Below are 13,569 nucleotides of genomic sequence, written 5' to 3'. Positions count from 1 at the left end.
GAAGGATAACTAGAATATAAAACATATATTAGTTCATCTTTAAAAATTGATCAGGGAGAAATTACTTACCTGTAGAAAGCTAATGGCCATTAAAATTAGGCTATAAGAGCTAATTCCACCTGTAAAAACTTCATTCAGGTCCCTCTGCAAGAGGAACTGTTTTAATACTAAAATCAAGTAAGGCAGCAATGAGTATTTCTGTAAATAAAAGAAAATAGATACACTATAGTTAATACATTTTTAGACAACTTCTACAATACCTTAAAGGGGAGATAAAGGAGAGGATTACAATCTCCTAGTGGATTAAATAAAGGCTTTAGGAGCTGTCCTAGGTATCTAGAAAGCTGAAAGTTGCCTTTTACCACCTGGGTAGTCAAGTTGAAAGTTTTTCACTTTCTGTTTGTTCTTGTTTTTGTTTTGATACAAGAGGAGAATGAGGCAAGGAAGGTGCCTTTAAAAAGCTTTTAATAAAAAGACATCCTTTGAAAAAAATAAGTTCACCTCTCTTCCTCAAGTGACACCTACCCCTACCAAGCTCCTAAATATACTCTGTTTAAAGAAGTATACTAGAGATTTAAGGATTTTCTCAATCCAGCCAATACGCTTTCTCCCCAAACTCATAAAAAGTTACAATTCAATAAAAGGTTGAACTTCAGTATCTCAAATAAAATACTTTATGGCATAAAACTGTCTATATTGCTTCTAATTCATCTTTTTATTAATTTTATTATAAAATTAATCAAATACAAACATTTCAAAATAAAAACAAAATTGAAAAAAGATTGAGAAACTGTGAACTTATATCATTTGTTTTTTTAAATAAACATATACTAAAAGGTTGAAACAAATTTTATGTCTTTTCCTGCATTTTTGTGTTGTATATATTTTAAATACATACACACATACATGTCTCTATTAAAAACAAACACTGCTAAACTTTAATGCCTAACATCAAAATAAGCATTTCCATTTCTATCATAAACAGTAGGAGTTTATACATCAAACTGTGAATCTCTATTAGGCAAAGGTTGCTTTTACTTTTAACTATAGTCCTTATAAGCTTAACATGTCACTTTTTTTTTTTTAATTCCGCAGGGCAATGAAGGTTAAGTGACTTGCCCAGGGTCACACAGCTAGTGTCAAGTGTCTGACACAGGATTTGAACTCAAGTCCTCCTGAATCCAAGGCCAGTACTTTATTCAATGTGCCACCTAGCTGCCCCCTCAACATGACACTTTCAAAGCTATTCAGTTTCTCAGTGATTCCTTCTGGGCTTCCTTTTGTTCTTATTTTAAAAAATGGGAATCCCTATCCCTTCCCATCTCCCCTCCCACTAACCCCAATGAGATTATTTATTTAAAAAAAGATGAAAACAGAAGCCATTGTAATAAACATGCCTAGCCAAGCAAAACAAAAGCTGATATCAAAATGTTTTATTCATATGTTTTATTACATATAAAAAATTCTTTCTCAACTGATTTCACCTCTTTGGGAGCAAATGCTCGAGAGCTCCCTATCTTTGGATATCTTGCTCAGAGTAGGCCATGGTTGTATTATCTAAGGTTAATTTGGGATCATAAGTTATAAAGCGGGATCTAAACCAGTTAAATGGATGATCTGGACATTTTCATTCTCTGTAAACATCTTTATTTTTGTGTGCCATCTAACTAAGTAAAAGGTTAGTTTTTAGTTTGGTCATTGTGATACAAGTACTTTCTAGTTGTTACTTCTGGTCTACCCCTGCATACAACATTCCATCTTCCATCTCCATGCCTTTTCTCAGGCAGTCCCCTCGTGTCTGGAATGTTTTATTACTTTTACTTCCTATAATCCATAGCTTCTGCCAAAGCATAACTGAGGTTTAGATGCCATCTTTTATATTAGACTTTTTCTTATCTCCCTGACTGTGACTATGCTCTATCTCTTAAAATTTGTTTTCATTAATTCTCTCTATATACATGTAAGACCCCAGGAAAATATAAGCTCCTTGAAGGCAGGGACCATTTTGGTTTTTTGTTATCCCCCACCACCTAGCACACTGCCCTACACATAGTGTATAATAAATAATTGTTTAACTGAATTTGACTTGTTTTGCAGATTCATCATTCATTTATTCACGCCTTCCAAGATAGCTCATACAATTCAGATGTGCTGCCACAGCCAATCTGAATAGTAAGGTGTGCCCTTCTCTGTGATCAGAGGTAAATGGCTATCTAAATGTACTCCAAGGAGGTCAATAACTGTTTCCATTCTTTCCCAAGCTAAACTTCTACTACTTCAATATGCTACATATTAGTGATTTATTTCAGTTCAAATCTGGCCTCAGACACTTGACACTAGCTGTGTGACCCTGGGCAAGTCACTTAAACCTCATTGCCCCACCAAAAAAACATAAAATTAAAAACGCACACATACACACACATACACACACAAAAACAACTTGGAAGGTCAGCAGGAAAGGTCTGTTATACTGGGATGAGAGTGGAGCATAGCAGGCACAGACGATGCCAGCACAGACCAAGCCCCAATCCCAGTCCAAGTCAACCAGGAGCAAGCCACTGGAGCCTATCAATCAGCAGCAACAGCAGCAACTGATTCTGGAACTCAGATCACAGACAATAAGGGAGGAGGCAAACAATTGGCCATAAGGGATCTCTTTGCTAGCACTGAGGCAGGACTCTGTTGTTTTGACCATACTTGGATCCAGGTCACAGTCTTGGGTAGCAGTCCCAGGTAGGGGAGAAGCACAAGCACACAAGAACTTGCAGTTACAGTGCAGTAAGACTCTGTTCATAGTTCCAGGGCAGAAAAGCAGGCCTGTGGTTACTTGCAGACCAAAGCACAGGCCAGGAGAGTAGTAAACATATCTCTCCTTAAATCGTACATCCTTGGAAGAACTAAAAACTTACAAATTCCTAGAAGTATCTCTGAAAACAGCTGCATAAAAACTCTCTGAAGCTTGGGACTGTGCACCCTTTACCCTGGGAGCAGTGCCCCACTTTATCTTTTATTTATTTATTTGGGGGGGGGGGGGAGAGGCAATGAGGGTTAAGTGATTTGCCCAGTGTCATACAGCTAGTATGTGTCAAGTGTCTGAGGCTAGATTTGAACTCAGGTCCTCCTGAATCCAGGGCTGGTGCTTTATCCACTGCGCCCCCTAGCTGCCCCAGCAGTGCTCTACTTTAACAAAGAGTTAAAAGTCAAGAAATAGGGCTGGGAAAATAAGCAAACAGAAAAAAATGCTGACCCTAGAAAGTTTCTATGGTGACAAGGAAGATCAAAATACACCCTCTGAAGAAGATAACAAAGTCAAAGTTCTTATATCCAAAGTTTCCAAGAAAAATATGAATTGGTCTCAGGCCATAGAAGTGCTCAAAAAGGACTTTGAAAATAAAGTAAGGGATGTAGAGGAAAAAATAGAAAGAAAAATGAGAGTGATACAAGAAAATTGTGGGAAAAAAGTCAACAACAACAAAAAAATTTTTTAAGTCAACAGCTTGGTAAAGGAAACACGAAAATATACTGAAAAAAACACTTTAAAAAACAGACTAGGCCAAATAGTAAAAGAGGTACAAAAAGTCAATGAGGAAAAGAATGCCTTGAAAAGCTATAAATTGGTCAAACAGAAAAGGAGTTACAAAAGCTCCTTAAAAATTAGGACTGAGCAAATGGAAGCTAATGACTTTATGAGAAATCAAGAAACAATAAAGGCAGGAGAGGGTAGTAGAATCTTAAAACAAAACACTCAATTTAAATATGAAACCTGGTAGTTCTGTTAAATAATACCCAATCTGTTTGCCTTAATTATTTTCCCAATAGCTTACTCTAACTCTAATCTTAAATATGCAAACCCTGATTAGAATTTCTAACTTTAAAAGACTTCCAAATTTGTGTTAAGCTCTTTGGTTCCAGTCAGTTCAGTTCTAAATTAATGTACTTCAAGTTATACTAAGAACCTTCTTTTATTCAGATCTCTCTACCACCACCACCCCAGCCCAGGAGGTAAGTACTACAGGCTTTCTCCCTATTATGCAAATTAAGAAATTAGGGCTCAATCACTTCCCCATGGTGACAAAGCTGAGAAATTTCATAAGACGGATATAAACCAGGTAAATCTTAACTCCAAATTCAATATTCTTTTCACTACACTTATATTTGTTAAACAAAAGCAGGAGCCTGTAACCTGAATTTTCTTGACAATTTATTTACTATTTTTTTATCCCAACATTTTCACTATACAATGAGAAGAAAAATTACACAATCACATGAGCCTTGCCCACCATTACCATAGTTAGCCTTTCTTAATTTAGATTGTTAACCCTGTTCACTAAGAAACAAAAACTCACTCCAAGTTAAAAAACTAATGGTAATATTAATGATAACCAAGTCTAACATTTTCCCCTCCTCTTCAACAATTCTTGCTGTTCCTGAAAAAATACACCTTAGAACACAAAAGCTCTAAATAAAAATAATGGCTTCTCCTAAGGTATTTCTTTTACAAAGAGCTCAGTATTTATGTGACTAAGGGGGTCCTTAAGGAATCAGGGTAAAGGTAATCAAAGAGAGGCTACCAGAATGAATTTAGTGACGTGCAACTGATTGAAAGGTGGTCAATATGTTTAATACTTCCATTAAGTTTCAGATTTAGGACTTAAGTATGTTTGACCCAGATGAAAAAAAAATTATTCAGGCTCAAAGAAACCATATAATTTGCTCTTGATTTAGATATGTATATGCCACCTGAGCACAGATTCTAAATTATAAAGGCAAGAACCACATTTTCTTCCAATAGTATGACACCTTCACTTGCTTATTGTGTTCCTGTATGCAATGCACAGTGTTAGGAGTTGGGAGAGGCAGATCTATTTTTAAAAACACAGATCCTACTTGCAAGGAGCTTATAATCTAGTAGAAGGAGAAAATTTGCACGCAGATTCATACAATGTAATGTAAACTACAATATAGTTAATTAGATTGTGTAGTACCATGACATCATTTGAGGGTAAAAGTACTTGATAGAAATTTAATAAATAAAAGAGGGGAGGTTTAAGAGAAAGGAATAAATATTGATTCCTTATATCTTAACTTCAACAACTGTCCTTACTGTTTCTATCTTTTAATCTTTGTCTGCTGTGGTGAGAACAAAGTACTTTCTATTTTAAAGATAAAAAGCACCCAATGAAAGTGCTTTATATCTAAAATTGATGCACTAGAGATTACAGTATTGCTAAAGAGAGACAGATAGACAGAGACAGCAAGAAACAAAAAGAGAACCAGAAGAGACTTGGGGAAACAGCAAAGGGGAAGAAAGAGAAAGGCAAAGAGAGAAGAGGTAAAAGAGGGGAAGAATGAGAATGGAAGAGAGAGAAGGGGAGCATATAAGGTAAGTGGGGGGCAATAACAGAAAGAGAAATGATAATGTGAGACAAAAATTGGCCAATAATTATTTAAAGTTGTAAATGTGTAAAAATAAATATCTGGAAGTGTTTTGTGTCCTCATATATTTATTTTAAGATTTATTGGTCTGTCAAACTCTAGTCAAGCCAAGTTAGCTAACTTATCACATCAGCAATATAGATCAACTACTCCTACCTACTGGCCTTTGGTTGCTCACATCCAGGGAATTAGATCTTGCTGTGTTAGGAAATGTATAAGATGCTTTGTTAGAAATAGATGAACAATGGATAGAGCACCAGCCCTGGATTCAGGAGGAGTTCAAATCCGGTCTCAGACACTTAACACTTACTAGCTGTGTGACCCTGGGCAAGTCACTTAACCCCAATTGCCTCACCAAAAAAAAAAAAAAAAGAAAAAAGAAAAGAAAAAGAAATAGATGAACCTCAGTCAAGGCCTTGTGACTGTGGTGCTTAGTGTATAATATTCCAGCTTCTTACATGGTTCAGAACCATTATCTTTATAACACCTCTTCCAATGAGGTATTTCCTATTTTCCGGCCTAATTAATAGACCCCTCACTGGTGGTCTTCCTATATTCCAGTTTCACCCATAATGCTAGAGCATCCTGTTGTCTATGAATATCTAAAATTCTATTAAGCAATCAACAAGCATGTATTAAGTTTTTACTATGTACCAAGCACAGTGCAGTGAGTTGGGAATATGATGATAAAAATGAAATCATTCCTGACCTCAAGGGGTTTAATTCTATAGGGGAGACACACAAATAAGTAAATATATACATATATCCAAAATAAATACAAGGTAACTGGGGATGTGGGGTGGGGAGGAAGATTAATATTAGTCCCTGGAGAGAGGATCAGAAAAGGCCTCATGTCATAGATTAGACATAGTAGGCTTCCACCAGTTGTGGATGACCATGGATCAGCACCTTGAAGAGCCACAGGTCACAGTGTGGCTGTGCAGTCCGATAAGGGAGCTGCAGGTCCTGCCACAACAAGGACATCGGAAAACGGCGCTCTCTGTTGCCCGTCAATTCCTGCGTCTCATTTGTTTTTCTTCCTCCAGAGCTTGAAGGCCCATCTCAGCTGTGCGCAAGCTGCTCCTGAGTACTGAACTCCATTGGGCACAGTCCTTGGCCATCTCCTCCCAGCTCCCAGTGTCTATTCCCAGAGCCTTCAATTCTCGCTTGCATACAACTGTAACGATTGGAATGACGCCACCTGCTAGAAACTTACTGTAGAAGAGTTCTGCCCATGAAGCGAAGGTCTTTGAGGGCAAGACCAGGAGTCTTTTCTTTGGCATCAGGAAGTGACGTTGGCTAGTGAGAGGAAGAAGGAAGGGACTAGCGCTCTGTCTCGCGCTCTTTCCTCTGGACTCTGGTGGAGAAGGGAACTAGAAATGTGCTCTCCCTTTAATAGATAGGGATCTAGGCCTTTCTCTCTCTCTTTACCAAATTCTTATTCTCCTTAATAAATGCTTAAAAGTCTAACTCTTGCTAAAGCTTATAATTTATTGGCGACCACTCATAAGATATTTTAGACAGACTAGCTAGAATTTTAGCCCTTAACACATCTCTGTAGCGAAGCTGGGGGCATCCAGCAGGTCTTTGGCCTGAGGCTAACTCGCCATAGAGTAGGTCTTTAGGAATGCGCCCATTTTGCATGCGGTGCACATGACTGAGCCGGCGCAGCCATCTTTGTTTCAGTAGCGTGTAGATGCTCGGAAGTTGCGCATGTTGGAGCACTTCTGTGTTGGTGATCCTATCTGACCAAGATATGCCAAGGATGTGCCGAAGGCAGCGCATGTGGAAGCTGTTAAGCTTCTTCTCTTGTCTAGTATACGTAGTCCATGTTTCACTGCCATACAGTAAGGTACTCAGGACGCATGCTCTATAGATGGCAAATTTGGTTCGTCTTGTCAATTTACTGTTTGCCCAGACACGCTTGGCAAGCTTAGCCATGTTTGAAGTAGCTTTTCTAATCCTCTGATTGATCTCAGAATCAAGTGACAAATTGTCACTAACAATAGAGCCAAGATATGAGAATTGTTTACAACATCCAACTGGTAACTATTAGACATGAAGGAAGAAATTAAGAAGGGAACATATTCTAGATACTAAAAATGGCCTATGCAAAAGCACAGAAATGAGAGATGGGAGTATCTGCAACATGGTGCCTTTGGATAGATCATAGAGTATGTAAAGGATGGTGTATGTATAATAAAGGGTAGTGTAATATATAATAAAGTAGGAAATGTTGGTTGAAATTGGGCTGTGAAGGGTTTTAAAGGACAAATAGAAAAGCTTGCATCTGATCCTAGATATAATGATGTTTACTGATCAGGGTTAAGGATATGGTTAAATGTGGCTTAAGAACATCACTTTTGCTGTTTTGTGGAAGATAGATTAAAGCGAAAGGAGGTGGGGAATTGAAACTGGAGCCAGGAAAATTAATCAGAAGGCTATTACAATAGTCCAGCCAAGAGGTAAGAAGGGCCTGATCTATGGTGGTTACTATTTGAATGGAAAGAAAGGGGTAGAAGCAAAAAATATTGGAGAGGTAGAATCAATAAAACCTGGGAACTAAATGAATATGATGGAAGAAAGGAGTTAGCAGTTGGAGATGCTAAGGTTATGAACCTGACTGACTAGAGGGATGTCATGATATCAATGGAAAAATAAAGTTCAGATGAAAAGAGTGTTTAGGGGAGAGAGTTATGGGGAGGGGAAAAGTGAGGTAGGAAATATAATGATTTCTATTATGGACGTATTCAATTTGAGATACCTGAATCTGGGAAGAGATGTCTAGTTGGTAATTAGTGATTTAGGACTGTAGATCAGGAGAGAGACTAGAATTGGACATATAGAGCTGGTATTCATCTACACAGAGATAATAATCAAGCTCCTGAGGGCTGAGGAGGACATTAAGTGAGAGAATGTGGAGGGAAAAGTTTCCTGGGTAGAACCTGGGAGAATATCCAGATTGGGGAGAGTAAGAGGACTGAGAAAGAAAAAAGATGCTTTTTAGTTCTAAATTTAATATGGTATCAAGGAGGGTCCAATTCAATTTAAATACTCAATAAATGTTTGATGACAATAAATGGGGCTATATGGACAAGCTGGGAGAAAAAAGAAAAGAACAGACAAATGGCCAGAAAGGAAAGATTGCAAATTTCATAGACCAACTAAAATTCTCATGAGTTTAGGCACTTTGTAAACTTTAGAAAAATTTCATTAATAAAAATCCAAAGTCACAAAACAAATTAAAGGATAGTTGCTAAAATATAAAAGATTAAAATATTCAGAAAACTTTAGAGCTGAAAAAGGGCATAGTGATTGAGTTCAATCTATACTCAAAGGAGTAATTACTCCCAAATATTCCCAACAAGAGGATGTCTAGCTACTGACAGGTAGAACTGGGGTTCTATAAAAATTATATTCATTTATAAACCAGTGCTTATTTTGGTTGCCCTCTCTCTCCACTTGGCAAGAAAAGTAAGGGTTGCTAGATGAAACACTTTCTAGGTTCTTTCAGTATAATGACTGATTTACAGTGATTAAACTTCCATAGGAAGTGATGATAGCCTGGGACATCTCTTTTCTTATACATTACTAATTTTAGAGGACGAACAGTTTGTTTAAATAAAGAAGCTTCAACCAGACCAAGCTAAGCACTATATCTTCTCATTTTTATTCAATATTCTAATTTGGTATTGATTTTAAAGTCTGCTCTATCAAATTTGTTATATGACTATACAACAGCAGCTAAGGGAATGAGTCCCACATAGTATTCTTGTCTGCTAAAATGTGACTAATTTCATGTTCTGTGATACTAGGTGTTTTCCATATCCAGTTCCAACCCTTTTCTCATAGAAAATATTCATGATATATAGTAGTGAAGTTTCTATATAGAATGCAAGTATTTTACCTCTTGTTTCTTATTCTGACTCAAGTTTTCCAACAAACTTTTCTGTTTTCCCCTAATCTCAACTTAATATATTAGTTCCCAATTATTAAAGTATGTGTTTATTTAATGTGGAAGGTTTTATTGAGCTATTGGTAGATTTTCTCTTTATCCTCATCCTCTGAAAAAGGAGTTGATACAAAAGCTTCAGGTGCTTTTACAGTGATCTTTTTGCAAATATTTATCACAAATAATAACAGAGCTATTCAATTCAATATACATTTATTAAGTGACTACTATCTACTCAGCACTGTGCTAAGTGCTAAGCAAAAAAGGTCAACCACACCACCCAAAAGTATAGCAAGTGTAGAAGCTGTTCCTAATATAAAGCCCAAATTCAGGAATTAAATCCAAAGAGATTAATAAGTCAAAGAAGACACTGATCAAAACCAAAAAGTATTGCTAATTTAGAGATCTACCAAAAGAAGAGAGTAATTCTATAACAATGGCAAGCAAACACTCAATGGAAAAAATAATTTTCCATGAGGACTATATGAATACCTAATTTTTTTAATGTCTTAAACAATTAAGAGAATTTTTTAAAAAGCTTTTGAGTAAAGAATTGTTAGGAGAATAAATAGTTTAGGACAAAAAGTGGTAAATCTTACCCAGTAATGGACTCCCTGAAAACTAGAATAGACCAGCCACAAATTAATAACTCTATGGGATATCAAGGAATATTTTTAAAAGGAAAATAATGATTGAAAAAAAAGAGAAGAAAAACTGATACGCTACTAAAAATAACTAACCTAGAAAACGGGTCAAGGAAAGAAAATTTTAAAATCATCAAACTGCCTGAAAACCAGGATTTTAAATATATATATATATACATACATACATATTTATATATATATATACACATATATATACATATATATATATATATATATTTCAAGAAGTTATAAATGAGAACTAACCAGATTTATTACAAGAAAGCAAAGATAGAATCCTATCATTTTCTGAAAGAACTCCAAAAGGAAAAGTCCTAGGAATGTCAGTCAAATTCCAGAGCTCCCACATCAAAGAAAAGATATCGTGATCATCCAGGAAGAAATAATTCAAGTACCAAAGATGAGAACTAGGATCCCAAAAAGACCTGGAATCTCCTATTACAAATGAAAGGAAGGGCAGCTAGGTGGCACAGTGGATAGAGCACCGGCCCTGGAGTCAGGAGTACCTGAGTTCAAATCCAGCCTCAGACACTTAACACTTATTAGCTGTGTGACCCTGGGCAAGTCACTTAACCCCAATTGCCTCAATAAATAAATAAATGAATGAATGAAAGGAGATCTTAGAAAGCAATATTTCAAAAGTAAAAGACATATGTTAGCAACCAAAAATAACATCCTGCAAAGATAAGTATCATCTTACTAAAAGGGGAAAAAATACACCTTTAATGGAATTGAAGATTTTCATGCATTTCTGAAGAGAAGACCGGAGCTAAGATGGAACTTTTAAATGCCAATACAAAAATTAAGAGAAACTGAGAAAGATAAATTTATTTGAGTAAATAGAATAGGCTTTTTGATAATGTAATACTAACAATTATGACAGAAGGAGATGAAACAAGTGTCTCTTCAGAACCTTAACGCCTTCAAAGAGAATTTAGGGACTTAAATCAGAAAAATGCAAGTCCTGGGTCCAGATTAATCCCTTTCTGAGTACTGAAAATAAGTGTGAGTATAGAAATACATTAGTATAAAAAGCATTAGAACTTGTTCTTTTCCTCATTTGAGATGTGTGAGAAGAAAAGTATGCAAGCATGGAAGGAGTATGGGGAATGGGCATCAAATGACCTTACTTTTAAATGAAATAGATAACAGAGGGCTAATTCAAACAATCTGGTGCAGAAATACATCAAATTCAACAGAGAAACAATCAGGAAAGAGGGGTGCAGAGTTAAGGAAAAGGAGAACACTGGGGAAGAAACAGCTGCAGGCAAATCAAACTTCTTGATGTAGAGAAGTAAAAGAAAAAGTAAAGCAAAGAATTAGATTCTGAAAGGAATGCCAAGGGATGCCCATCCATTAGAGAATGGTTGAACATACTGTGACATAAGAATGTTATATATTATTGTGCCATTGGAAATGAAGAAAATTTGCAGGGAATCATTTGTACTATGAATTGATATAGAGAAACATATTCAGAAACAAAAGAATGGTTTACACAAGGACAACATTGAACTCAAGAAACTCTAATCGATGGGATGACACAATCATATCTCCAAAGAACATATGATGAAACGTATTAGCCATCTAATAAAAGAGAGGTGATGGGATCAAAGTGCAAACAGGGTCCAGGAAGAAACATACACTATTAGATATCGCCACTGTGTGGATTCTTTTTACTTAATTACCCATATTTGTTACAAAGGTCTTTCCCCACCCCCTTTCACTTTTTAAATTGGAGTGTTGGAGAAGTGCTGACTAGAGAGGGCAGGTTAGCAACCCCGATACCAAAAAAGAGAGCTAGTCACTGAAATATTTTTTTGTTTAAATGCATAGAAAAGAACAGAAAGAAATACAGACAAGTAGGACAACTTTAAACATAATGTGTATAATTTGTTATATACTTTTTTTGTGTGTGAGGCAATTGGGGTTAAGTGACTTGCCCAGGGTTACACAGCTAGTACGTGTCAAGTGTCTGAGGTCAGATTTGAACTCAGGTCCTCTTGAATCCAGGGCCGGTGCTTTATCCACTGCACCACCTAGCTGCCCCTGTTATATACTTTTTTAACAAAAAAAAATAAGCAGTATGAACTGGAGACTCATAGTCTCATATATAATCTTTTATGTTCTGCTGTTTATATGAAATGTGCTTTTTTATTTATAAGTTCAACAATTTTTAAAACAGTAGTAGAGGAAAAAACAAATTTACAAAGTCTTAGAAGAGAATCCAACTAAGCCGTTCCATACCAAGCATAGGTAACAATGAAATTAGAAGTAAAATCAAACAAAAAAATAGAAAAGATCTATAAAGATTTATATAGCAAACTATTGTCCTCAATAATAATAATAGAGGCATTATGCTTGGACTATAATAGAACAGTCCCTAAGGGGGCATAAAAAATGTCTCTAAAGTAATTAAAAATGGGAAAAACAGCTGGAACACACCATAGACAGTTGGAAGAGGTTCAATACTGAAGGTATAAGGGCTCAATTTTCAAGATATTATAAGGCCTTGGGGGGAAAAATCTTGGAATTTATTAGGAACTCCAAAACAGATATATGAAGAAATATCAATAACTACAAAATCAATTATGGGTTTATTAAGCATCTACTATGCACTAGGTACGGGAGATAAAATAACAAGAGTGATGGAGTATTTTCCCTTAGGAAAATTCAGAGCATCCTAAATGAGAGCTATAATCAGAGTTCAGCCTAACTATCCAAATAGGAGAAAGAAAATGGATAAAGCATGCCTATTATCTAGAATTTTAACAATGTAGTTGGATAGAGTTGGTCCAACAGTAAAATATTTTGGACAGACACTGCAAAGTGACAATGAGCTGGATTCAGAATTAAATAAGAAGGGGCAGCTAGGTGGCACAGTGGATAAAGCATCGACCCTGGATTCAGGAGGACCTGAGTTCAAATCCAGCCTCAGACACTTGACACTTACTAGCTGTGTGACCCTGAGCAAGTCACTTAATCCCCATTGCCCCCCCCCCCAAAAAAAAAATTAGTAAGAGAAGAGTAGACTGGATTGCCTCTGGGAAATTTAATGACTCTAATCATCAACTTGAAACAAAGGTACACTTTTAAAATATCAATATTCTTCTAAAGATACTAGATGACTGAAAGTAACAAAACATCATAGTCTCTGAAGAATAAAGTTGAAGGTTATATATATATATTTCTGCTTAACATTAAAGATGAATCGCATTAAGGAAGGTTTATACCTTTCTACAAGTCACCTACTTTTGGTATTGCAATAAGAAAGGATTTTTAAAACCTATAGTGAGAAAAAGCTATCATTTTTAAAATGTTTCAATCAAATGTTCAAACAAAATGTTAAGCTCATTTTAATCAAAATGAAGGGCAATCCAAAGGATATACTTTTCCTTGAATTTTTTAAGTTGTAGTAACACAGTTATAACTGAATATTAGACAATATTCTATTTCTGAGTTTTAAACACAACTAATTTATAATTTACTAAAATTTCATTAAAAATCTGAATTAAACTTGTA

General features: G+C 35.9%; 1 protein-coding gene across 2 annotated transcripts in view; it reads right to left on the bottom strand.

Moving 5' to 3' along the window:
* The window catches only part of TENT4A (terminal nucleotidyltransferase 4A), a 99,335-nt gene that overhangs the window by 18,073 nt on the left and 67,693 nt on the right, over nucleotides 1–13,569 (bottom strand). For both annotated transcript variants that reach the window (XM_043976017.1, XM_043976018.1), the window contains exon 6: nucleotides 70–198. In XM_043976017.1, coding sequence (XP_043831952.1) covers nucleotides 70–198 — 129 coding nt within the window. The remainder of the gene's footprint in view (nucleotides 1–69; nucleotides 199–13,569) is intronic.

The sequence above is a fragment of the Dromiciops gliroides genome, chromosome 1 (assembly GCF_019393635.1).
Source record: "Dromiciops gliroides isolate mDroGli1 chromosome 1, mDroGli1.pri, whole genome shotgun sequence".
NCBI lineage: Eukaryota > Metazoa > Chordata > Mammalia > Microbiotheria > Microbiotheriidae > Dromiciops > Dromiciops gliroides.
This window is presented reverse-complemented; position numbering and strand designations above follow the sequence as displayed.